The 27,765-nt window shown below is 37.4% G+C and overlaps 1 protein-coding gene and 1 non-coding gene across 2 annotated transcripts; one reads left to right on the top strand and one right to left on the bottom strand.

The window, feature by feature from the left end:
• The first annotated feature begins 2,457 nt into the window (after window positions 1–2,457).
• Window positions 2,458–9,004, top strand: LOC145777707 (uncharacterized). Its single transcript, XM_082589147.1, has 5 exons — window positions 2,458–2,649; window positions 3,121–3,297; window positions 3,959–3,981; window positions 6,660–6,858; window positions 8,128–9,004. Exons 1-5 carry the CDS (start codon window positions 2,601–2,603, stop codon window positions 8,211–8,213), a joined length of 534 nt encoding a protein of 177 aa, XP_082445273.1. The 5' UTR covers window positions 2,458–2,600; the 3' UTR covers window positions 8,214–9,004.
• A 4,726-nt stretch (window positions 9,005–13,730) lies between these two features.
• LOC145785175 (U6 spliceosomal RNA) lies at window positions 13,731–13,839 on the bottom strand. Its single transcript, XR_014291138.1, has one exon. It is a non-coding gene; the product is annotated as a U6 spliceosomal RNA (small nuclear RNA).
• Window positions 13,840–27,765: the final 13,926 nt, after the last annotated feature.

The following is a 27,765-nucleotide window of genomic DNA, read 5'->3' as shown; positions in this document are numbered from 1 at the left end:
TCATGCCAAAGTCGAGCAAATTCTGCTTTCGGGATCCTTGCCGTTATTTACTGTATTTTTTGTTGATAAGTTTAGGCAGCATTTTTACAAGATAAATGAAGACATCGGTATTGTTCGTCACTTAGATTTAGTTTCCTCAGCATTGTTTATTCATTCTTTGATCCACTAGTTTGTCTCACTTTTGGTATAATCGGATCGTTTATAAATGGCGGGTCTTCACAATAGCCGGCCTCTTATGCTGTACATTGGCGCAACGTATTCAGATGTTGAATCAATGATCAAGAAAGCTGATTTGTTTTTTGTTTAATGTGACGCCTGGCTTTATGCCTCTTCTACATTACAAAATATTTTGTAATGTACATGAGGCATTATCATCTTTATTTTGCGCTCTTTGGAACAACACACAGTGCACGGTGAAACAAAAATGCAGGACATAAGAACAAGTAGGCGACATAAAGCAGGGAAGGGACGCCATCGAGTTAGCTGCTACGTGTAAATGGAGCCTATCTCATAATTTTGAGTGTATCTCACAATTACTGTTTGCAAAAACGCTATTTCTCCGGCTTCTCCCAAAAGCATTTGCAGTCATACATTTCCGCAATTGCAATGCTTGTCAATGAGAGTATTTCCATAGAATGTTTATTTCGAAACCAGGTTTTCGTGCCTTTACCCAAGATTTCTTATTGTAACGTTTTTTATTCGTCAATGAATATTATCTGCTTGAAACAACTGTTTTGAATAGTTTGTGGCCTACATAGCCTACTATTTTGATCGTGGATTGCTATTCTTCTTTGTAGAGCTGATAACGCAAAAAACGTTTGCTATTATTTTTTCTAATTAACAGCTTTGTGATCACTGGATTTTCTTTTGTAGCGTAAGAAATAACGCGCTTTGTATTATTGAGGTCAAACCAAACAAAGGAAAACAAGAGGACGTTTCTCTCTGCTCGCGCATATCGATGCACGACGCAATTATGAGCTTATGGCTTGTTATCGCAATGTAATCCATTTCACGCTTTGCTGGAAGTTAGCTAGAAATAGCAAAAATTCACCAAAATCTTGAATTTACAAGAAAACTGCACAACTGTTAGCATCAAATTTAATATCATCAGATCCGCCTGACAATTTTAGGTAAAGTCAAGAAAAACCAAGTGCATGGCGTTACTGTGCTTCAAATAATCAAAGGAAATATGAGGGGGGGGCCAAATCTGGCCTCCCTTTGAGGAGCAAAGTGTTAAACAAAAAAAGGCAAGTATATTTATAGCCTACTTGTTGCTTCTTGCTATAGTCGCTTTGCTACTCGCCTATTCTTTAGGAAAGCCGCCATCAAACCGGATCGAAATTTACTGACCTCCTACTCTCGCAATACGGAGAACAAAGGCCGTAAAACCGTGCACTAATCAACTAACTAACTACTACGGTATTATCGATTTTAGTGGCATGGTTAAATTCGAAAAAGATTTTCTTGAAGTATACGGTATGCTACTCACTGGTAAGAATTTTTTAATTAATTTGCATCAATTAAACCAGGTGGATAATTCACTGCTTTGAATAGAAGTTTAATTGACTTGAGATGAAGAGTAAACACAGTCAGACTTCAAAAGCGTTCAAAAAACTTTCTTTTTGTTCGTGGGCACGTCTGGCTTATAGAACGAAATAAGTGACGCTATCAGAATAGCCTACAATAAACGTTTGGCCTGCATAAAGAGATCAATTAATGTTAGACAATATTCATAAGCTATTTAGTGTACATATCAGCGTAACCACTTCTTTGAAGAAAACATTCAGCATTAACTTTTTAAGAAACACCCAATCTCAAGGCGTTCGGCAATAAAAAGCTTGCGTGAAAGTCAAGTTAAAGTTCTCAAAACCAAACAAAAAAATAGTCTGATGGCGCAGTGGGAACATCGACTCTGATTGCAGAGTTTTGTTTGTATAGAAATGTCTCATTAATTATTGACAGACATCTGAGGAGAAACAACTTTAGAAGCTGAGTGCCCACAATCGACAAGCTACAATGAAGCCTCTCTTTGCAAATCGCCAGCGGAACAGGCGCACATTGAGACGATCATTCAAACAATCCAGCCTGAACTGACATTCCGCAAAACCGTAAATTGTCCAGCAGCAGCTTCTGGAGTAATGCTTGATTCTGTTACAGACAGATAAACACGCGAAATTTTTCTTGCAAAGTGCTATGGTTTTGTGCAAAATACTTTATCAACAAATCAAGTGTGGTGACGTCATGTTGCACGTATGACGAATTGTGGTTTGAGAAAGTCACTTCATTCTCTTCCCCGAGAAACAAGAAAAAGTCTTTCGGGTTTGGCCCGATGTTGTTTTTCATCGCAGTGCGTTGCAGTTATGTACACAATTTAAAGACTAGGAAAAAAAGCAACCAGAAAGCTGACAAGGACCACTGACAGGCACTGCCTTCATGAAAAAATGCACGGATATCGGCTTTGTATAAAATCTAGCAAGTTGTGCAAGACACAGAAAGAAGTCAGAAGACTCCAGTATTCGTCAGAGCTAGGCACAGGCAGAAAAACATTGAATTGCAAGTTCACGGATTCTCTTTCGTTTGCTAAACTTTCTTGAAAAAATATGCTGTTTAAGATCATTGCAGTTGCAGTTTTTGTCAGCATGACAATAGGCAAGTATTTCTTTTTTGATTTGATGTTTGTACAAATGTGAGGTAGAAGAGATGACGTGACAAAACCACATTAAAGCATCATTGATGTTGTCGAATTGCAAATTGTGTTCAGCATAGAATTTTAACGCAGCTAACAAAACCTGTCCTTTTTACATTGATTCAATGGCGTTGAAACGATATGAAAATGAACGATTTTTTTGATTGGATTGACCGACTATGGTAGTTTTAAAAAAATGACATTGCCTATTGCTCCAGATTGAACTGTGTGACTTGAATCGAAACAACAGGGAGAGAGACCACTTTACTTGGCATAAAATAACAAAAGATGCAGTCGCCTAATTTGGAAGACAATTTATTATCGAAAGTATGGGATGGTATTGTAAATAAAATCGTAAAAACTAATTCGAACAGCAGAAATAGTCACAAATGCAGCGATTTGCGAGAAAACTAACGGTTTTTAATATTGTTTAGGTTGTCCAACTCTCGACATTCCAAAGTACGCTGAAATTGCTTGCCAGCAAAACGAATTTGGCAACAAAGTTTGCAGGTTCACGTGCGATACTTGGACTGATATCATCGGCCCGAATGCAACCACTTGCATTTCTGAAACTGGCCAATGGACTCACGGCATGCTACCAATGTGCCAACGTAAGCAACGTGATGTACAATTTGTCAGCCAGTAAATCAGTTTACTCATCACATTGAATTAAAATTTGAAATCATTGTAACAAAGAACTGATTTCCTAGCTGGATTAGAGTTATTGTGACGGACATGATCATTGCAGCTCTCCCGCTGGCGAAATTTTTTTCCCACGAGATTTCTGTCTCATTGATTCTATTCACTTTAAAAGTAAGATTTTCCGACAAGTGTTTTGAGAGATTGGTTGATTCAGATTGCGAAATAACTATTTGCCAATGAAATTCTGCAATGATAATAAAATATAAGCTTTCCCTAACCCTACTCTTTTTGAAAAGCTCTTGAGCACCGCAAAAATTATTTTAAAGAAAAAAAAAGTTTAACTATGACGGGCGTCGAACCTTCGTTCTCACGATCACTAGGCAGAGGATGAAACCACTGAACCAACCGTGCCAACGAGGAAATGATGCATTCACACGGTTTTAATACAAACTTTTACCAAAATATGTAAATAAGACAGAAATCTCGTGGGAAAAAAATTTCACCTCCCCCTGCGCCGATTATATCGAGAGTGGGCTGATGCAGTTCTATAATGCAATTACAGTAGTTGTTAATTTATTACTGTACTGTTTTTGCTATTTAGTATCTAAGCAATTATTATTATTATTTCAGCTAACTTCCAAAAATGCGGAAAGGTAAGCAAAAATTTCTTGATTATTTATGTTTTATTTCTAAATAAACCGATCTTTACGAAAGTCTGTGGTGCACCTCCATTATTTAAATTTAACGCAACAAGATGGGAAGTTTTCAATTGTTATTATATGACTTTGGTGCCAAAAATATTTATGTTTTTGTTTAAGGTTTGCTCTAGCCTTCGGTGTCATTGGTATACCATACGACATACCAAAATGTAAAAGACAAACCATACTGGCATAAGATTAGTAGAGCTGCCTGATGTCGGCGACTGATAACCAGTGCCAGACTATTCAGATATCGATAGGCCTAATTCAGGGGTGGGCAACATTCGACCCGCGGGCCGCATGTGGCCCTTTTGCATTTTTTGTGCGGCCCTTCATCCTCTTCAAGTTATTTTTCCCCAAATAAGGCTATTTAAATTAAAGCTATTTTCATCTCGATTTACACAATTTCGAAGCTTAAGAAGTGATATGACCGTCTTTTCACTCCCCTGTACCGTACCTGTAAAATAAGTTTTGCGCCTGTAGAGATCCAGCTCGAATTGAACTCACTGCAGGAGGATGACATTCTTGTATAAAAATTTCAATAAGATAAACTCTATTGCTGAAAATATGAATTAGTGTTTATTTGATATAAGGCTCTCCTGTAACCTAAGCATTACATTTTCCTAACTGGCCCTTGTGTTAAAAAGTTGCCCACCCCTGGCCTAATTGATAGCATCTCTTATTTCTCTTGAGCTTTTTAGATTGAACTTTTTTCTCGAACCATCTGGTTCTTTTAAAATTCAAACAGTCTTTGCTGTTCTTACTGGGTTAAACTTGAAGTGCAGTAGTTTGCTTTTGTAACAAATGAAGTTTTATGGTTTTGAGACGTGATGCTTTACTTTAATTAATTCAAACGTAATTATTATATTCTGGTCTATGCCACTATCTTGCGATTAGTATCATACATTTTCTACGCCAGGGTAATAAAACAAGAAATATATGTTGATAAAATTCTTGTCATTTTAACAATTTACTGTTTCAAAAAGATTTTAAATCAATGCGGATTATTCATAGATGCGTAATAGGCTACTGTAGAAAGCGCAAAAAGCGGTATTTTGACAATTACGTTTCTGTTTTTGCTTCATTGAATGACAATTTAAAGAAACTGAAGCAAATTTTCTAACTAGCCTACGTTGTAGTACAACCAGGGGCGCCGGAAGCGGGGGGGCAGGGGGGGCGGATGCCCCCCCTGCTCTCAATTTTTCTGCAGATGGAGGGGCAGGGGGGGGGCAATGATGCCCTTTTAAAGTCATGTAAGCTACTGCACATTTTGCAATATAACAATTTCTGCTGTTCGCTTTTGGCCTATTTATAATCTTTCATTTTTGCCTCAAAATAATATTTACGGCACAAAATTTTGCAACTGCAACACAGTCGGCTACAGGCCTTAAAACTCGTTTTTTTTTTTCGGCAGCCATCGTGGCCTACCGGGAGCTCCTTCTCGGCGGCCAAATCTGCGTGCTTGGAGGCCAAAATACAAAATAAAAATAACGATAGCACAAGTAAATAAAATTAAACTTGCAACAATGCTAAAATGATCACTTAGCGTTGTTGAAGTCTGGGCCTGGGCGACGTCCTACAATAGAATCGTTGCACCACGCAATAACTGCTTTATCGGGATTGTAATCCAGTAGTGAAGGACTATCTAACGACACTCGCACGAGTGTCTCCAATGTGGCTGATTTTAAAGATACTCAATTGGTTAGCGCGTCACTTCTGAAACGAAGAAGCTTCAAGACCAGGCGGCGCTGGTTCGACTCTCGGGGTGTGCGCTTGAGCAACGCACGTTAAGGACTGCTCTCCATTCAGCGGCATCTAATGGATGGAATAGTTCCCCGGCAACAAGACTTCAACAATCGGAAACTTCACTCTATCAATCTCGGTGACCGGGCCTGCGTCAGTGATTCAAAGCCTCTACAAGTATGCGAAACTGCCAGGATTAAGCTCTGCAAGAAGCTTTCCCAGTCCGAGGATAAAGATTCAATCAATCAAGTTCGCCACTTCCCTAGAATTCTTTTTAGCAACGAAACACAACGTTCGACATGTGTTGACGATGACGGCAAGGTAATAAAATAAGTATTTCAATGATGTGAAGGACATTACTAAAAGAGGCTTAATTTTTGCAAAATAACTTATGATCAAACAATTTTTGCTCTTGGATGTCAACTGACCTAGTTCTTCTTTTTTACAACGATTCAATGTCCGGCAACATCGAATCGACATGAAAACGACAATATTGCCAGCCGATGTAAATTAGCACTTCGGATTAAGACTTTGTTAAAATAAATGTCGGGAATTACAAACAAGATTAACAGCGCTGGTGATCACAGATGAATATATTCCATTCCATCAATAACAAATATTCCCGCACAATGCAACAATGGCGATTATGACGCGCTGACCTACTTTTGCGTCACTCTTTGATACTACATATTTTCAACAGTTAATCCACGATCATTCTATTGCAAAATTAAATAATTGGCTAGAAGAGACAGGCAAAGTTTCAGTCAAAAATCGTTCCGGCGCCCCTGAGTACAACTCATCAGTAAAAATAGTTTCTTTGAAGTTTATTACGATATTCTTCTTTAGTTTTGAACGTAAACTGTTAAACTAAAACTTAACGTTCTTTTCAGAAAGGTACGCCGAAATGCCCGCCGATTACCAACGAATCTATCAATCGCGCGTCTTTGTACAAGAGCTATGTGCCAGCAGAGGAGTTGAAAGACATTAATAGCCTCGTTGGTTTGTTTGAAGCAGCTAAACTTCAGCGCAGAGGAAAAAAATTCCCGTGCTTGAAAGAAATGTGCAAAGTCAGATGCATTAACTGTCCATGTGAGTATGATAACTTTATTAAAAACAAAAGATACATTTCAGCTGAGCACACTATTATAGATTGTAACAGTTGGAGGTGGACACGATTAAAACAGTTGGTCTAGTCCAGCCCTTTTCAACTGGTTGGGCGTAGCTCATTGGTGGGTCATGGACAGAGCCTTTGAGACGATAATTGGGACCCAATACTATTAAGATTTCCGAGCCCCAAATCAAGATACTTCTCAGAAAAACACACTATACCCAACGAATACCAGGAGGTTATGCAATAGATTGAGTTTCGGCTTTAGCAGCTTGATCGTTGCTTTCTTCACAATGTCGATACGACCTGTTTTAGTCTGACTGCGAGTTCGCTGTTGTAATAGTAATTTGCCCGATGCGGTACAATTACGATTCAAAGAGGCCATTTTCATAAGACAGAGTGCAAAGATCAACAACCGTGCCGAAAAGGAAGAACTACGTCACCTAATCTATTAATCAACTGCAGCAATAACGCCTGACAACACATAAACTCCAAACAGTACATCAAGCTAAAACAGGTCGTTAGTAGGCTATCTACATCGTGAAGGAATACCAGGAGGATTCTTTGTAGTTTTTTCCTTGCATAAAAAGTTAATGAGCTTTGTGCAACAAAAATAGGTCAAGAAAGAAAAAAAAGTTATGGTTAAAAATCACTGCTCTAGTTGTTTGTTGCGTCTTGTATAAAGCATAAAGTATGTGATCAGTAAACAGGGTAAGTGGTCGCGAGGCCCTTTCTTTTGAAGTCATCCATTAAGTGCGGGATGGCAAATAATTCCTTGAGGGAAAGAGACTTGGGCAGTCAAAGGTGGCGTGATTGGCATTCTTTTCAATTGCACCACAATGACATGCAGCAGAGGTCCTCATACCCCAACGAGTAAAATAAACATTGCATTGGCTGCCAATGTCTCTGAAGTTAACAACCAAAGGAGGTGGTTAAAGATGGAAGAGGTCCGGAATAGACCAAGGTTTGGGGCTGTGCTTAGCTTCACAGACCAGACATCCAAGATGTTAAATAAGTAAAATGGACTAATGTAGCAAGCCTTAAAAAAAGGTTCCTTAATTGAAACGCTTCAGGAAACATTGTTCATTGAATGTTGAGTATTTCCGAAATGATGTCACATCTCTCTTTTGAAAACAAATGAGTTTTTAACGAGTTATGGATATCTTTAATGCATAGAAGAAGTATTTGTTCGAATGAACATTTGAAGTTGACATTATTATAACCGGTATTTTTCTTTTTTTATATTTTAGTGAAACGACTTGTGAAAGTCTGCAGACGTTGCAAAAAGCGGCGTGAAATTGTTTGTTCAAAGAATGGAGTTGTATTTGGCCGTTAGGTGGATCACATTCGGTTGTGAGCATTTGAGTATCAACAGTTTTATCACGTAAAGTTCTTTATTCATTTGTCATTTGTTTATCAAAATGACTTTTGTGCATAAAGTTTTCAATAACAATGTATCGCTTGGGTTAGCCTATATTAAAAAAATCCCCTTTTTTAAGCTTGAAAATATCCACTCGCACAGCATTGTCATTGTCATTTTGTTGTTTGTTCATTAAACTTGTCGCCCTTTTCATATTTTAACACATTGATGTCCATTACCACCCAGCCAGCATGTTATGACTTTTTTTTCTGTTTTTGGTCGCAAACGTTGAATCAATGTAAAATTAAGTTGATTTTTTGGCTGGGCATAAAGAAGTAAACTGGAAACAAACAACCATATAATATTTCAGTAAATGATAGCCAGGCTTACACGAAGATACATTAACAAAACTTGCAAATTTCTGCTGTTTCGTAGTGCGGTGCTAATAACATTGGTTGATACAGTAGCCTATGTTTTGGGTAAAAAAAAGGTTAAATCTTTTAAAGTTTTTCAGATGTATAACTGGGCTACATTATATTTTACACATCTACACAGTAAATTTTCTGATTTTTTTTGTTTTCTAACAACTGCAGAAAAAGAGATAGCTTATTACCTGTTGTAGATATCCTATATATCATATTGTTGAGTATTAATCATAGAGTTGAAAATTTAAAAATTGTATATTGCGTCAAAGTGAAATGTTTTATATTTGTTGTGGAAGCTTTTATGTTTCATACACGTATGTTATTAAATGCACGAAAGACCAACTTGTTGCTCGGGTAACTTATTGATAAAGAGCATGTTGTAGCCCATTCAGGGTTGAACGCTTTCAGTTGGTCGCTCTCAAAACGTTTATAGTTTTTTTTCTTTTTGCTTTTTCAAAAAAACTGGCAAGCCTGTGCACCAGGGCGATCGAGAGATAATTTGGGTCCTTTACCAATGACGATCTAAGTCTAAGGAGCATGCTGTGCTTTGTGCAGTCTCCAAAATAAGTGAAATTGATGCCAATGGAATACAATAAATTATACCAGATAATATCTTTAATCTTTTTGGTCCCTAAAATATTTCGACTACTCTGCGTTATAACAAAAACTTTTCAAAAAAATTTTATATGGAGAAATTTGAGGAACGAGGCTCGTAGCCTGTAAAGTGAGAGGTAGACATAGTGCAATAATCATTTTGTGATAATTTTATAAAATCTAATCAAATTACATGCCTCAACTACAATGTAATCATTTATAATGACAAAAAAGTATGTTTAGGCTAGCGTTCTGAACTTCTTTTCAGAGCCACGCATTATAGAAAAAGACATGCTGAAATCGTGACGCACAAATCAGTTTAGTTTTGACTGGCTTTCTACAATAGACAACGGGAAAATAAATCTTACTAGGCTTACTACGTATTTTACCAATTAAGGTTGGGTTTCTGGACTGAGTTTAAAAGAAGAACGTTTATTCATTGTCATATTACCATTTTTGAAGTTTAAAAAAGAAATTTAGGCTATTTGGGCTATGGCTCGTCTACCAATTTTCTTATAGTCTCCACTAAATTTTGTAAATTGTTGTTTTCTCAAATGAACTTGGTCAAATAGCCTACAACTCAGTTACCCAACTTCAAAATGTAAGTTACTGAGCTTGTACGCTTGTAACAAGATGACAAAAAATTGCTTTTATTTTAAAATAAATGAAAAATTCCCCTATAACGTAACTACTGTATAACCTAGTTCTAAATGAAACGATAGTCTACCAAGAACTTTTGCGTCAAAGTGAATATTTCGTAAATTTGGCAATTAAGTTTGTGCCGATTGTTCCTACCTTGAACAATTTTCTTCAACAATTTTCCAATAAAATTGTATAAGACACTAGGCCAGGACTTCCCAAACGGGGCGTCGCGTAACGAACTTCAAGGGTCGTAGAGAGCATACTAATTTTACACAACGTAGTCTACAGCATATTAACCTAACACTTGTGTGCAAGACGCTGTGGAAGTTATTAACTTCATTGAGTCGCGGAGATACTCGTATTTTGCAAGTTTAAGGGGTGAAATGGAATCGGAATTTAAAATCTTTTCACTGCATTGTGAACTGAAGTGGCTTTCAAAAGTTAAAGCTTTGAAAAGTCAATTAAACTGCTCAATTCATGCACTTAGGTCTTAAAACTTACTTAGATCTTAAAACTTCAAAAAAAAAGAAAGATTAGTGACATTCCAAGAATACTTCACTGATGAAGTTGGTGTTTTTCAAAAGATTGTGGCCAACAAGTATTTACAAACGTATTTATGACATCATTGTTGTCTTTCGGTGCATCAAACTAGCCAAACTACCGGTTTTCGTCATTTAGTTGTCAGCAAAAGTCAATAAGATAAAAGTCAGTTGAGTAAAATTCCGAATCTGCTCGTTTTTTTTCCTCCAGCACATCAAGTTTTCAAAATATTCGCACTTTAATATTTTACGTATTTAGTCATAAAATAATGCATTGCGATAATGTAACTGGTAATGACAACACACTGTAAAATCCTCATAGCGCAGGGTTGTATAATTTAAACTTGTATAACTTGTTGTAATTTGTACTTGTATAACTTGTATAACTTGTATAATTTGTATAATTTAAATTTAAACAACAAAAATTCAAATATTTCAAAATCCTAATGTGCCAGAAAAAAAAAAATAAATAAAAAGATTTTCGGAATCAGCGTCCAAACTCTTCAAGAATCACTTAGTCGGATCTCCGTTTAAAATTTGCTGTTGACCAGTGATAGACCTGATTGTGTTTGTCTACATCGAGGTGAAGAAAGACATAAACTTTTGTTTTGATAACAGCAATACAACCAAGAAATTTTACTTGATAGCAAAAATTTTTTTTAAAAATGTAAGGGAGACTGGGGTTAGTCGGAACTAATCTTGGTAAAAGTTAAATCACTAAAATTCAGAATGAGTTTCAAAAACTTTATTTGGTGTGGGACTATATCGTGCAACTTAACAAAAGATAAAATGTAGCCTACTTGCTGAGTTGTCGTATGTCGAGTGGTCCGACGAACGAAATTTTCCCAGATTTTTGCAAAATTTGAATTAGTTCAGACATAGCCTACACCATGTTTCAACAAACCTCATAGACGGCGTTTACTGGAGCACCGCACGGGTCTAGTTGGAACAAACATCGATTTTTTATATACAGCCTACAGTGTAGCCTACGTCGGAAGGCGTACACCGATGCACAGCGCTCAAGTCCGCTTTCCCGCAATGCAGGGTAAAGATATGAAAAACATAAACATAATCGCTGACATTACTCAAAATTGTTCAATGTCAATGAATCTATGGTGGATTGGCGCCTGACAAGTTAACAGGGAAGAATATGATATGCATGGTCGAAGCACTGTATCAACAAGGTTTCAACTGTAAGATATTTGCAGAATTTGTAGAAAGTAAACATGACTCCCAGGAAATTTCTTTTTGTAAGCTAAGCTACTCCGCAGGAAAGGCTTTACTGAACAATCTTGCAGCTCTGATCATGAATATAAGCATAAGCCTACTTTTTCTAACGCTTCATGAACCCAGTTTTGTTTCTCCTGTAGGCTAAAAGTTGGTTACCATATGGTAATGTTTAACGTAACTTCATGCAATTTCGCCACCTTCTCCAGATGAAAATTTTCTGCGTTCAACCGTTCACTAGCCTACTCATTTAGCCTAACTTTTTACCACGGTTGCTATATGGAGTAGCCTACATAGGCCTACTGGCGACTCAGTGGCGAGTTGAATGTTTAGTACCGTAGCCTACTTTATCTTCGTGGCAATATAGCAGGAACTTTAGGCTAATTTCAATAATTAGGCTAGCTTTCAAATCCGTTTGAAGAACTCAGGAAAATCAAGAACCCTTGCCCGAATTGCGCATACCTCTTCATTTTTTTATGAATCTTTATTGTGTAATGCAGATAGCTTTCATATCGTATGAGTTTGCAAATACGCCAAATTTTATGGGATAATGGGTGAAATTTCGAATGTCCTACAGGCCTAGATTAAAACTTAAATTTTCATTAGTGAAATATTTTTGCTTCTGGAATGCCTCCCAAATCAAATGAGTCACGCTACGCCATTAATAGACCGGGAGCCTACGACAGAAGATTTCACCCCATAAAGTACAAAAAGTTTGACACCTTGAAGTTACTGGGGTCAACCATGTCACTCACAAAAAGTATGAAAGATTGACCCCACCGGGTGGGTCTGGACCCTAGAGCCCCCTAAAAATCCCGAAAAGGGGGGTTATTTCACCCCATAAGGTACATGAACCAAACTTAGTCAAAACGAAGTTCTATGTCAGGACATCACAAAAATATTCAATCTAACAATATTTTCAGGTGGAAAGGTGATGTAAGACCCCCCCAAAAGTGACCCCCAGGGAGTTAATTTCACCCCATAAGGTATATGGACCAAAGTTGGTCAAAACGAAGTCTTATGTCAGGACATCACAAAAATATCAAATCTAACAATATTTTCGGATGGAAAGGTGATGTAAGATGCCTTCAAAGTGACCCTCCTTAATGTGACCCCCTCGGAAGGTTTATTTCACCCCATGAAGTACATGGACCAAACTTGGTCAAAACGAAATTTTATGTCAAGACATCACAAAAATATCAAATCTAACAATATTTTTAGGTGGAAAGGTGATGTAAGATCCTCAAAAGGTGACCTCCCAGGGGGTTAATTTCACCCCATAAAGTACATGTACCAAAGTTTGTCAAAACGAAGTCTTATGTCAGGACATCACAAAAATATCAAATCTAACAATATTTTCGGGTAGAAAAGTGATGTAAGACCCCCCAAAGTGACCCCCCAGGGCCAGGCCATCAGAGTTTGTTTTTCTCCTATAGGGTACCTGTACCAATATTAGTCAAAACGAAGTCCTACGTTGCCCACAGTTGCCATATGGCAGGGGTCACCAAATGGCGGCCCGCGGGCCGCATGCAGCCCGCCACGCTGTATCGCTGCGGCCGGCGGAAGGTATCAGCGTACAAATATAACCAAAATTACTTTTCTTGAGGAGTTAAAGAGCACGAAGGCAAAAAATGCTTTCCGGGAAGCATATAAAATGCTTTCCGGAAAGCGTATTTTCACTTTGCATACGATTCCACCGACCGACCAAACAGATTATAGTTCTAGGCGAGGGTTGCTTAAAGCTATTCCAATGCGATGTCCAGCCACACTGTTCCAGTGGTTGATTAAAATGTCTGTTTTCGAATTTCGAAAATGTCGAGCATAGGGTTGCTCATTTTAAGTTTGCAAATGTCATATAAACACTAGTGTGCGTTTCACCGTTATTGTGTTTCACGAGCAGTGTTCTCTTTATGCAAGTTCTTGTTGGCAAAATAGGTCGGTGTGCCAACTCAATTTATAATAAATTAGCAAAATATTACATATAAATTTAAAGACTTTTTCTGATTGTATGATGAAAATATTTAGCTTAGTAGTGCAAAATGTTTTTTTTTTTCTTCTTTTTTTAAAGAAATATGGAACGCTTCACGATTTCGCGTGTCATCCTTGCGCACGGGCCATGCTAATCTTCTCTGTATCGTTCCAATTTTAGTATATCTAGCCTACTGCCGAAGCAAGTTCTGCAAAATGTTGTTAATCAACAAATTCTTGCCACGCTGTTAAGCATCGCAAGTGACAGTTGTCTATAACAAAAGAAAGACGGTTTTATAGACTCTCACAAAAAGGATAAAAAACCAACTCATTGCTTTTTTAAAGGGAAGACTGTTCATGAATTACGATAGAATTACGATTTTTGGGTGATTTCTATAAGCATTTGTTTCATGGTGCCTGGTTTCTTTCTTCTTGTTATTGGAGCCTATTTTTCGCTGATATGTTTGTAGGTCACTATTGTTGCCTGTATTGCGATGTGTCAAACATTTCCTTGTTTACTGAAATTGTTAATTGCAAGATATCTTTTGTGAAGCGAAGTGACAACACCACTCTTGCTTGGCGATGAATATTCTGATGAAACTGCTCGCCTCGCTATAGGTGCGCAAAACAAGTGGCCTCGTTTACTAGACATTGAAAAAAGTCAAAAGTGTTGTAAAAGGAGTTTGGCCTGGCAGTAGCGTTGTTCGATTAATTTTGTTGCTGCGGTATTCTAACATAAATATGAACAACATGTAACGCTGGATACTGGGTACGAAATGCGTTCTTTTCTAGCATAAGAGTCAACCTACCTAACATTTTATTAGTGCCGCCCGCCACAGCTCTCCTTAGTGCCAAAGTGGCCCGCATGCAAAAAAGGTTGGTGACCCCTGCCATATGGCATAGTGAGATTTTGATTTTTGCTGCCCTAATTTGTTGAGGTAAGTTTTTTCAAAGCGATTAAATTGGGACAGGTACAGCAGCATCAGATCATACCGAAAAGTTTCTTCTGACGGTGGTTGAGATTAGACAAGAAAAAAGGCAAAGGTTCAATAATGAGTGTGTTAATGATCCAAGCCGGTTTGAAAAGAGAATACAGCGTCAAAATCTGCAAACATTTGCATCAGAAGCTAGTAAACGTAAAGTTTATAGAGCAGACGGTAAAGTGGTAGCAGCCTGTATGGTTCGAGATCTATTCGGAAGTATCCTGTACCACTCACTTCAACAAAAAGTAGATATGGCAGAAGTACTGAAATACCCACTGACGCCTATTCCATTGTCTCTCAGGCATGTGGACGGAACAATGCAACAGACTCCTAAAGCTGCACTGATGAATTATTTAGAGTCACTAGTTTCAACAACCCCTCCTGAAACAATAAATGCAACCATTATTGATGCTTCCTTTTTTCTGCATTTGCACATGAACACTGCTCTTCCAGCTTCCTTTGGCTCACTAGCTCGCTTTCTTCTACTGGGGGTTCTACTATCCGATGGCTATACTATTCATTTTGTCGCCGACAAATGGCTATCTCTCTCGATTAAAGATTGCAAAAGAGATTCAAGTGCTTCATTATCGGCAGCATATCATATCACTGGGCCAGCTCAGAAACGTCCAAGTAACTGGATTCAAGCACTCAAAAACAACAGATTTAAAGAGTCTTTAATTGAGTTTCTTGTTAACAACTGGGAAGATGACAACTTTTCTCATTTGTTGCAACACAAAACGCTCTTTGCTAATGCCGGTGATACGTGCTACTGTTATAAAGTAATAGATGATAAAGTTGTAAAAAATGTAGAAGCTACACTGTGTAATGACCATGAAAAAGCGGACAGTAGGATGTTAACCACTTAGTAAATGTATCAGCCCCAAGCAATGTGGTTATCCGCACGTCTGACACCGACTGTCTTGTAATTGGCCTAGGTTGCTATGAAACTTTTGATCCTTCATTAAAGATATGGATAGAAAGTGGGTTGCAAAGCAATAACACGCAACGCTACATCAGCATCAACCAGCTGCATGCCGCACTTGGAGCGACGATTTGCAAGTGTTTACCTGCATATCATGCCTTTACAAGTTCTGATTACACCTCGTCATTCAGCAGGAAAGGGAAAGTGCGGCCGCTGAAATTACTCCAAGGAAACCACAAAGCGCAGGCAGCTTTTAGCCAACTCGGACAAGACAATGAAATTAGTGAAGACACTAGGCCAGCGTTTCTTAACCAGGGGTGCTAGCACCCCTTTGGGGTGCTGGCAAAGACTGTAGGGGGTGCTAAATGCATGCAGTATAATATCAAAAAATGCCATTTTAATTTTCTGCATTTTTTTGTCTTACTGCCAGTATCAGCAGTTGTCATATCAATGGTAGCTGTTTCGAAGTAGCCTACATGATTTGCTGCTATTGTAGTCATCTTCCAGTCAAGTACGCAAATTGATCCTGAGCAGTTTGTAGTAACTTACCTGGTGGGTGCTTTGTTGTAATATTGTTGCTCACCTCTCGCTTCCAGAAACCACCATGGCAAAATACATTCCCACAAATCACTCATATCCATAGTGGATACAGCAGCCCTTCTTGGCAGACATGAGTGATGATAATAAACTAAAGGAGCTGATTGACATGCAGATGAATCAGAGTTGTCGGACAAAATTTCGTCAACTGCGGCTTGCTGATTTCTGGTGTGTTTAGTTGATAGCATATCTTGCATTGGCACGAGCAGCATTAGAATTGATCGTTCCATTTCTGACTATCTACCTGTGTGAAAAGGCGTTCTCCACCATGCTCCAAATCAAAACAATTGGCCGGAACCGCCTTCAACGTGGGCTGCTCCACGGTATGAGAGTGGCTTTGACCAACACGAAGCCTCGAATAAAGAAATTGGTGACACATAAGCAACAACAGAAATCGTATTGATACATGTGTAACCAGTTACCCAGCTGGGTAACTTAGGTATGCTTCAATTTTTCCATGTTCTTTCACTATTCTCGGGTTTTCCTATTTCTTTTATCACCAATGAGTCAATGACGACAGTAGTTTTGAAGAATAAACAAAATGATCAATTTGTACATCGCTTTCCTTTCAATAGTGCAGGCCAAAGTTGGCGGTGCCGAAATTTTGACATACTTTTTGATCACTGGCGGTATATTTTATTTTTTTGTCGCCTAACAAACTGTGCTGTTGTTGATAGTTGATTCGCTTACATATGGTTATAATTGAATATCTGTTGGTGAATGAATGTCAAATACCAAATCCTAAATCAACTTCGTTAAAACAACTGCACAGTTTGTTAAACAACAAGAGACTTCATTACAAAATATATCGCCAGCAATCTGAAGGCATGTCAAAATTGCAGCCTCTACTAAACTTTTGGTCGTCACTGTAGTAGTCGTATGTCAACGATAGTCAGGGGGTGCTAGATTGTTTAGGTCTGTTTACAGGGGTGCTAGAGTCAGAAAAGGTTAAGAAACACTGCACTAGGCTATCATCGCAATAGAGAACTTTGTGTGTAACATGTACAAAAACAAGAAAATTAATTATGTCAACGAAGTCCGTTTACAAATGTTTTTAGACAGCTACAAATCCAAAAAAGAAAATGAAAGGATATCATGCATACAGAAGCTAGATAGTAGTACTCTACCACCTTGTTCACGAGTACTTCTTCAGAAGATAAGGCGCACTCATCTCATCGCAAGACGGTGGTTGTCTTTAAGTAGAAGTGAACAAGCAGCAACGTCGCTGCTATAAAGCGTATGGCTGGAAAGAAGAAGGAGGTTGTTATAAAGTGGTGTGGTTTGAAGGTGAAGCTTTACCTACATCTTTAGATGTCTGCGTGGAATCTGATCCCATCCAGGAATGTCAAGAAGAAGGTAAACAGTATTGGATGTCGCTTGGGTTACCCTTTATAAATATAAAACTTTCTCCTGGTCTATCCGTCATTCACTTTCTGGACTGTATAAACATTAGCCAATAACTGGCTGTAAAGTTTCGTTTTAGGAACCTGTAACCAATAGTTTCTGCAATCTTGAGAGATATGCCTGAGTGCACTGAATCATTAATAAATGTTGAAAAAATAACACTTTTTCCAGTTAATAGTAAGTTGCAATGTTGCATTATTCGAAGAAAAATAGACGTCTGTAAAAAACAGTAAAATTACTATTGTATGTTACGCATATCTGTAGTGCATAATAGCAAATGTTACGTACAGTCTTTATTTCTTTTCTCTGTATATAACAGGAGAATTGTATAAATCTGAAGAAGAAGACGAAGAAAATGAAAGCGACAGCAGTGACAATGAAGAATAAAGAAACGACCGTTTACATTTACACAAACAATCTCTGTTTATGAATGAACAGTTACAATTACTGATTGGAGACAAGAAGCAAATGGCAAAAGACAAAAAATTACTATATTGGGTTTATTGGGTTATTTATTGTAGCAGCTGGAAAATGTTCATCAATGCCTGAATTAACGTTCCGAAATGATTCATTTCGAAACATTTTGATTTGGATAGTTAGTTGTACGATTAAGTCAACAGTTAGTGGTCGTATCAAGATCTTGGATCAATTTTCTGGCTATATGCTTCTTATGTACTTTCTGTTTTTGGTGTTACAAAGCCATGTATTGTCATGTCCTGTTGCCTTTTTTCGATTGACTGAATATGATTTATACAAAAACTTTTTGTAAAATATAGTTCCATTTCATACATCATGGGACAGCTTGTGAATGTATTTCACCTAAACCTACATAAAAATATTGTTAGATTCAATCCATTCGTACTCTCCTGGCATAGCACTTCCGTTACACCAAGATTGGTTCCAGTAAGGGATGAATTAAATTAAACCAGGAGAAGATTCACTTTTGGGTAGGTCTTTTATCACCTTCCCAACTGAAAGTATTGTTAGATTTGATATTTTGTGGCGTCCAATAAGACTTCGTTTTGACCACGTTTGGTCCATGTACTCTATGTGGTGAAATAAACCCTCTGGGGGTCACTATGATGACATCTTACATCATCTTTCCACCCGAAAATATTGTTACATTTGATATTTTTGTTATGTCCTGACATAAGACTTCGTTTTGACAAACTTTGGTCCATGCACTTTATGGGGTGAAATTAACCCCCTGGGGGGTCACTTTGGGGAGGTCTTACATCACCTTTCCACCCGAAAATATTGTTAGATTTGATATTTTTGTGATGTCCTGACATAAGACTTCGTTTTGACCAAGTTTGGTCCATGTACTTTATGGGTGAAATAAACCTTCCGAGGGGGTCACATTAAGGAGGGTCACTTTGAAGGCATCTTACATCACCTTTCCATCCGAAAATATTGTTAGATTTGATATTTTTGTGATGTTCTGACATAAGACTTCGTTTTGACCAAGTTTGGTCCTTGTACCTTATAGGGTGAAATTAAACCCCTGGGAGGTCACTTTAGGGGGGTCTTACATCACCTTTCCACCCGAAAATATTGTTAGATTTGATATTTTTGTGATGTCCTGACATAGAACTTCGTTTTGACCAAGTTTGGTCCATGTACCTTATGGGGTGAAATAACCCCCCTTTTCGGGATTTTTAGGGGGCTCTAGGGTCCAGACCCACCCGGTGGGGTCAATCTTCCATACTTTTTGTGAGTGACATGGTTGACCCCAGTAACTTCAAGGGGTCAAACTTTTTGTACTTTATTGGGAGAAATCTTCTGTCGTAGGCTCCCAGACTATAACAAACAGTATAGGCTATAAGGTTATATATTTATAGTAGTCTAGCCCACATAGAGAATGTGATGACTTTAAAACTCTTCAAGTCACTAATTGAAGTTATATGTACGATCTTTGTGATGTCATAACTGCACAATTTATTTAAAAAAAAAGTTAATGAATTTGTCAGAAAAAACTCTTAAACAAAAAATATCTTAAAAATGTGTTTTAATGGCTTGTAAATGTCTTTTAAAAATCAGATTTGGAGGTTGTAGGCTACATGAATATGAAATAACAAAGAAAATCTAAATAGGATTTATTGAGGTTTTAGAATCAAAGAAAAAGTAATGGATCGGGAAACACGACTGGAAAGAACTTGTAAGATGACCGTTTAATTGACCTTTTAGGCCTATAGTGACAATTTTTAACATCCTAATTGGCGTAATTGCAAAGTTTAATATTTAGCATCAAATGTTTACCTCATTAAAATCCGTTAATGTCGTGATGGACATCTAGCTACTGTGTGGTTATGAAAAAAATCTAAATTATGATTTGCTGCTTGTTTACTTTCAGATGCTACAGAGATTAGACTGGTGATGCTGCAATCTGTTGCAACGATAATACTCTGTGGTTTAACTTTTCATTCTCCCGGATGGTTCACTTTGACTGTTTGTGGTTCGTGGACATTCGCATTCATATTTGGGTACGACTACCATCTCAGCGCAGGAAAGATAATAGCTTTGATCCTACCATGTGTTGTGATATTGTGGATAAGATTTTCGTTGTGGTCTTGATGTCTTGCTGTTGGCACTACGTCAAGTACGTCATGATTGCGAGTTTTCTCATACACGTTGCATGGCTCATAAGCTAAAGACGCGAAATTGAAACATTAATAACAACTTCAGTTGTAATTCAAAGTTTTCGCTTGTCGTCTTTTTTCCTTGTTCGTTTCAAACAAGCCCCGATTACATCTTTTAGAAATCTAGGCTACCGAAGAATGTGCCTAATCTGTCAAAGTCGCCTTCTTAATGTTGTTTGAATCAAGTTGGCCTAGCTATAGTCTATCTGTTTGTAAAACTTTTGTTTCAGCAGTATTTACCTTTCTGAGTGTCACTGTCTCCTAATTTGAGAATGTTACCAAATAGGCTGTTCTTTTATGGTCTTTTTATCTGTGCTATAAGCTTAAAGCAATCATATACTGATGAGCGATGGCGACATAACTCGGATAAGAAAATAAATTCCTTGACTTGACATATTTATTACTCAAATCATGATTGAACAATGTGGCTAACTCAAATATACGAAACTAAATTGAAAAGTGTGATTGTTTTAGCAAATCAAAAAAAGTGAAGTGTTAAACTATAAACACTGTTTAGTGTTTTGACTCGTAATAAGAATTACCGGCAACTAAGTAGTTTTATTTATATTTCTGTCTGCAAAATCTAACGTAGGCTACAGTTGACAGATGACAGATAGATTTTTTAACAGATGCCGCTATGCTGCTAGATTTTCAGTGGTTAATTTTTCTATGAACGATGGTCTTGGGACATTTGACCAGCCTGAGTGAAGCGAAAAAATTCAAGAACTCTGTATTTCGTTTGTTAAATTCACTGCAAGAAATTTTATCATTTCATACAAAACGTTGAAAACTGCATGGTGATGTTTTAACAACATTTACCGAAAAATGCTTAAAATTTCAAAGAAGGAACAAATTTCAAACAAATATATAGGCTGCCTGGTACTGTAGTGTATTCAGAATGTAAACCAACATGGAAATTCTACAAACAATTAAAACAATAAAATTGATTCGCTATAATTTTATTCAAAGACAACGATTAGATAAATTAGAAGGAAAAATCAATGGAAAACGAAATAAAAACAATCCACCAAGATTTTGAACTAAGAAGTCCTAAGACTGGTCGGGATTTAATTACAAAACTGTAATAGAAAAATCAAACAACATAGAAACTTGACGCTTCATTGCCTCCAATAGAATCAAATGTATCAAAAATCAATAGAATTTTGCGACCGTTACAAACAATTTTTCCCTTTTTTAATTTCTAATCAATATTAATTCGTTATAATCTTTGTCATTGCAAAACTGTGAGGGGTGATAGACTGCTGACTAACGTTTGCAATCAATCAATCATCAATCATTTTATTTTTCGTCATCAACGCGTCCGGGACGAAAAAGATACTAACTACAAAAATCGATATAAACCTACCAGCACGTTAACGAACGGGAAAAGGTGGCAAAACCTTGAAAGGTTTAAAACGTGCCTGAATGAAAAATTATGTAGTAAGTTATATATCAGTAGTTAGCACGGCCACAATACCCCAAAAAAAAAAAATAGCAAAAAATAAAACAAAAAGAAAGAGAAGCACACATGTAGAAATGAATGACATCCTAATGATACGCAATTATAAGTTAAACATTGATCAATAGACAGCTGTCTCAAGAATTAGGTTGAACATAGCCTTATTAAAAAAATCATTTATATGATACTTTTCTAGTTAAGAAACCAAACCTTTGAACTTTCTAAAGACATCGCACAAGTTCGTTGGGAAATAGGCTACAGTTTGAAAATCATGGTAATACACAAACAAAGCACAACTAACCCCCTGAAATTGCTTCGCGGACCCCCAGTTGAGAACCACTGATGTAGACTGTACATTGAATTAACTCTGGTGTTGATAAATGAAGTCTAATTGAATTGCGAGTGCAGGTTTCGGAAATTTGCTTGATTTCACCGCAACGTAATGTGACATCACAATAAGCTTTGATAGACCAAATGGTAAATGAACTAAAATGGTAACAACACTGTTTTCACTTCGAAGATTTTAATTCAGAATGTTAAGAAAATGCCCTAACAAGAGTTGGACAATTTTCTGAGTAGGCCTATTGCAAATTATTGACCACAGCAAATGGAAAATGATAGTTGCCTCGATGAACAAGAAAGCAGTAAGTTAGCTGTTGTGGTCAATAAACCTCCGACCCGGGAGATTGGTCAAGTAGCTTACTTTCTAAAATTGTTGAAAATATTAGGCCTGGCTTAGTTCTTATTAGCAATCACAACAAGAAAAAAGTTTAATTGTTTTTGTGGTGTGCTAAACTGGGCTTTAACTCGGATTAAACTTTTATCTTTTGATGATGACTGTTAGCTTTCAAATTTTGAAAACGCTTCGCAGTGGCATATCATGGTGGGTTGAGTAAGGGAATCCACAAAACTCGTGGGGTTTAGAGCGAGTCGAAAGCATGAGTATTCCAGGGGGTCCGGGGGCATGCTCCCCGGAATTTTTTTTGCAAAATTATACTCAAATATTGGATTATAGTGCTTTCTGGAAACACTTTTGGGTAATATTTGTATGAAATTTTTTAGCAGATAAACAAGTATTAACTTATTAAAAGTAACTCATACACACAAACGGGCAAAAACTGCGGCTAAACTTTAGAAAACACAAAAACTCAGCTAAACTGCTCAGCTACAGCTACCTAGTGCTGTAGGAGCTTAAGCCAGTATTCATTTCAGTCAATTCTAGCCATTAAGCTCAAAAAGCTAACATTAGGCTCAAACTTTTCCTTACGAGGCCGATATAACCCTTACAGTGCCTTAGACTTTGTCATTACGTGCCGGTACAATACCCGACAGAGTAAGCGATTCATAAATTGCTTCCACACATTAGTCAAAAGAAATGTAAATCGCGTAAACTTTGCGCTGCTTTTTCCCTTTGTTTCTCACTTGTTTCTTCGGATAGCAAAAACCAGAGCAAGGGATGCGGTACGAATCTCTGCTTCCGTAAGCTTCCAACTTTTTTTAAATTAAAACCGAGCTGGAATCATATGGGGACATGAGTTAGAAGCTGTTTTAATTCGTATTCAGGTAAAGAATTAAATCGTTTCACTGAAAAATATCATCTCTTTTTTCAATCTTGACAGGGGAAGCAATGCTTCCCTTGCTTCCATTGAGGATACGCCTCTAACGTTTCGTTTCTTCTGAATACAAATTTCTTGTCTGGCTTTGTAGCATTTCGAAAAAGATACATTTTTGTTGTTATTGTAAACTTGAAACGATAAGCCACTTATGAGTGTGCATTACAAAATGTTTACGGTATCTGTTTTGAGAAGCTCTTTCAAAACATTCGTTAGGGTTTAGGATCTAGAAATTGAAATAAAACTGCTATCACAACTTCACAAGCGATCATTAGAGCCAGTAAGAGTCATTAAAATCATATTTCTTTTGGTGGTACAAAAAATTGTGGAACTAATAGGCAGTGATGGGCATTATCGGCGATAAATTTTTATCGCTTATCGTTATCGCTCAATTATTTTTTCAGTTATCGTTTATCGTTATCGCCAAAGGCAATATTTGATTATCGCCGATAATTAATCGCCGATAAATTTTATTTTGGATCAACACACAAGTGGAAAGATCACGAAAAGTAATATTTTTACTAGCCACCTAGTTAAAATTAAAACCAGTTCTTCTTCAGTGCCTGAAGTGTGTGTGCATAGGTCGTTATCAGGGGAGGGGGCACGCCCCCCTACGGCGACGGCCCTGACAACACAATAATTTTTAGAGTTGCAAATTGCAATGCAATGAAATGCATGCAACAAGTCTCTTGTGGTTTTGCTGCAATCGCGAGTGAATTTTACAATTAAAATGTAAGCGCACAGGCGGCACAACTTCCTTTGAAGCGAAGCGAAAGAAATTGGCAAGTGGTTTGTGAAAGTGTCGCAATACGAGGCCGCTTTTACATCGGAAACATGGTCTTTCGCGCCACCTCACGATCAACTATTTTATTCTTGAGTTTTCTTTTTTCGTTGGAAGTGTTAGTTAGTTAGAAGTCATTAGTAGCCTAATTGTCTTGAAAAAATAAAATCTCTCTCGTCAAAACATGACACTTACTGTTTTAAGCGCATTAAATCTTTAGATGAGTGGATTAACTAAAATTGCAAGAACTTGCCTTGAGACGTGCGGTTACGTCACAAACTCAGATTAAAAGACAAAATTCACACACAATAATAACACAAGATCGGTTATAGACTGTAAGATCGATTTTTTTCTAGCTTGGCGATATAACTTTATTCCAAAAATAATAACCGAATGCATAAGTGCCATTTAACTTAAAAAGTTAACCCATTTGTGCCGAAAGTGAAAATATTTAAGAAAATTTTCGGAAAATTTAAATATTGCATAATTATGACCTAAAAAACATATCACAATTATTTTTTTCCTGTTTGTGTTTGTACTTTTTGAGAAAAAAGCCGTCCTATATATAAGACGCTAGGCAAATCTGTTATCAAATTTCACAAGTTTCTTGTGCGTAATGCTTAAGCGTTATTACATTTTACTTATCGCTCAAAGTGATAAATGGGAAATGTCTTGTTCATGTCTTGTCATGTCATTATTGTCATCGAGCATTTTATTGAAATGAAAGTTCAAAAAATATGAAGATGAAAATTAGCAAAGTGACACAACATCACTGAAACAAGTCATTGCGGAATATGATATTGCTTGAAGCATTTAAAATGCAGACCGACATCACATTTTTTGCATCTTGTAGTAGTTTTTGCATGACAATAGGCGGATCGAGCTGGGTGGTAAAATTATGCTAAATACAGTATAACCTTTCTCATTTACTGTAGCCTACCTATGCGACATAGCCTACCTCAATCAAATATTTTTATTCCCACTAATATCTACAGTGCCTACATTGTAATTCTTATCTCAACAACTCAGCGTTCTGCCATTGCTTTAATGATGGTGGTCACAAAGAAAACAAAAAAAAATTATCTGAAATTATCAGTAAATTACGATAATTATGTTATTCTTCTTAAACAAACACGACTAATTTGACAAGCTTGATGGATTTCACAGTATGCACATTTTTACTACCAATAACGCTTAAAGGCATACTAAATGAAAATTTCAAACGGGAATTAAGCATTTAAATGAGTAAACTGAACATTCAAGAATACATTTCAAAAAAATTACGGAAAAAAATTTGTTTTTAATGGCGCTGGCAAGGCCCAAAGTCCAATGTTTCATTTATTTTCATTTTTTTCAAAATGACTAAAAAGTGCAAACACTGCTCGAGAATACGTCACTAAAGACAGCAATAACAAAAGCCACGTTATCACATCTGATGTTTTGAGCAAACTGTCTGATGTTTTGATGTTGAAATGTGTTGTTTTGATGTACATACTTATAGACCGAGAGCCTACGACAGAAGATTTCACCCCATAAGGTACAAAAGGTTTGACCCCTTGAAGTTACTGGGGTCAACCATGTCACTCACAAAAAGTATGGAAGATTGACCGCGCCGGGTGGATCTGGTCCCTAGAGCCCCCTAAAAAGCCCAAAAAGGGGGTTAATTTCACCCCATAAGGTACATGGACCAAACTTGGTGAATACGAAGTTCTATGTCAGGACATCACAAAAATATCAAATCTAACAATATTTTCGAGTGGAAAGGTGATGTAAGACCCCCCCGAAAGTGACCCCCCGGGGGGTTAATTTCACCCCATAAGGTACATGGACCAAAGTTGGTCAAAACGAAGTCTTATGTCAGGACATCACAAAAATATCAAATCTAACAATATTTTCGGGTGGAAAGGTGATGTAAGATGCCTTCAAAGTGACTTCCCTTAATGTGACCCCCTCGGAACGTTTATTTCACCCCATAAAGTACATAGACCAAACTTGGTCAAAATGAAGTCTTATGTCTGGACATCACAAAAATATCAAATCTAACAATATTTTCGGGTGGAAAGGTGATGTAAGATGACTTCAAAGTGACTTCCAATAATGTGACCCCCTCGGAAGGTTTATTTCACCCCATAAAGTACATGGACCAAACTTGGTCAAAACGAAGTCTTATGTCAGGACATCACAAAAATATCAAATCTAACAATAGTTTTGGAAGGAAAGATGATGTAAGACTCCCCCAAAGTGACCCCCCAGGGGGTTAATTGCACACCATAAGGTAGGCTACATGGACTAAAGTAGGTTAAATCGAAGTCTTATTTCAAGGCATAACAAAAATATCAAATCTAACAATATTTTCGGGTGGAAAGGTGATGTAAGATGTCATCAAAGTAACCCCCAGAGGGTTTATTTCATCATAGAGTACATGGACCAAACGTGGTCCAAACGAAGTCTTATAGGTCCTAGGACACCACAAAATATCAAATCTAACAATACTCTCAGTTGGGAAGATGATAAAAGACCTACCCAAAAGTGAATCTCCTCCTATAGTTTAATTTACTTCATTCCTTACTCGAACCAACCTTGGTGTAACGGAAGTGCTATGCCAGGACAGTACCAATGGATTAAATCGAAAAATATTTTTATATTGGTTTTGGTGAAATACATTCACAAGCTGTCCCATGATGCATGAAATGGAACTATAGCCTACTTTACAAAAAGTTTTTGTATAAATCATATTCAGTCAATCGAAAAAAGGCAACAGGACATAACAATACATGGCTTTGTAACACCAAAAACAGAAAGTACATAAGAAGCATATAGGCTACAGTCATGGGCGCCGATCGCTCTCTAAGATTGGTGGGGACATTTACTAGGAAAGAAAGGGCAGACGAGCGAAGCGAGCTGAAATATTGGGGTCTGTTCAACAAACAAACAAATAGGCCTACAGTAGATAGGCTACAAGTCTAATGCAATGTATTTTAATTGTCTGTGTCAGCATTGGACAGCAGAAGTCCAAACACTGCAACTCGGCAACGAGTCTCCGGCGAATTAAAAACGAAGTCCTTGGTTGATCCTTGCAGTGGCGCCGCCAGACCTTCAACATTGGGGGGGCAAATATTGACAGTGCAAGACAGTAGCATAGTCAAAATTTTTGAAAGGAGGGGTGTTGACAGCCGGCGGGCGAAGCCCGATGGCGTGTTCGCCGAAGGCGACACTTAGCGGCGGGGGGTCTGGGGGGCCTCCCCCAGAAAATTTTGAAAAATTACTTTCAGTTTGGTGCATTCTGAGAGCATTTTCAACAAAATTGTGGGTATGAATATTTCTGTAAAATGGTGCTGTCCGGTGGCATAGCAAAAGCATAAGATCATGTTTTCTTCGGCATTTTTCGAAAATAAAGCTAAGTCTCTATGTTTTCTTGTTGCTAATTCCAGACTGAGATATTTCATTGTTTGGTACTGGCAAAACTCGCTCTTTTAATGCAGTTTCGTTTAAAATTAGGCAAACTTTGTTTTAGAGACATAGGTTGATTGCTTTTTTTTGCGAGATTATTAGGCTACAGTTTTATTAGGTCAATTTTCTCCTTGGTTGATTCAAAAAACGATCTTATTCCGGTAAGTCACTAACTTTTATGCTCTGAAGTCAACCCAAAGTTTAGAAAATGTAACGTCATAGAGGTCATACATCTTGATGAGTGTCAAACAAAAAACTTTGAGACAATGAAGTTACTTTAGGCTA

Source organism: Aplidium turbinatum, chromosome 1 (genome assembly GCF_918807975.1).
Source record: "Aplidium turbinatum chromosome 1, kaAplTurb1.1, whole genome shotgun sequence".
NCBI lineage: Eukaryota > Metazoa > Chordata > Ascidiacea > Aplousobranchia > Polyclinidae > Aplidium > Aplidium turbinatum.
The sequence above is the reverse complement of the archived record's forward strand: the minus strand, read 5'-3'. Positions and strand labels throughout refer to the sequence as shown.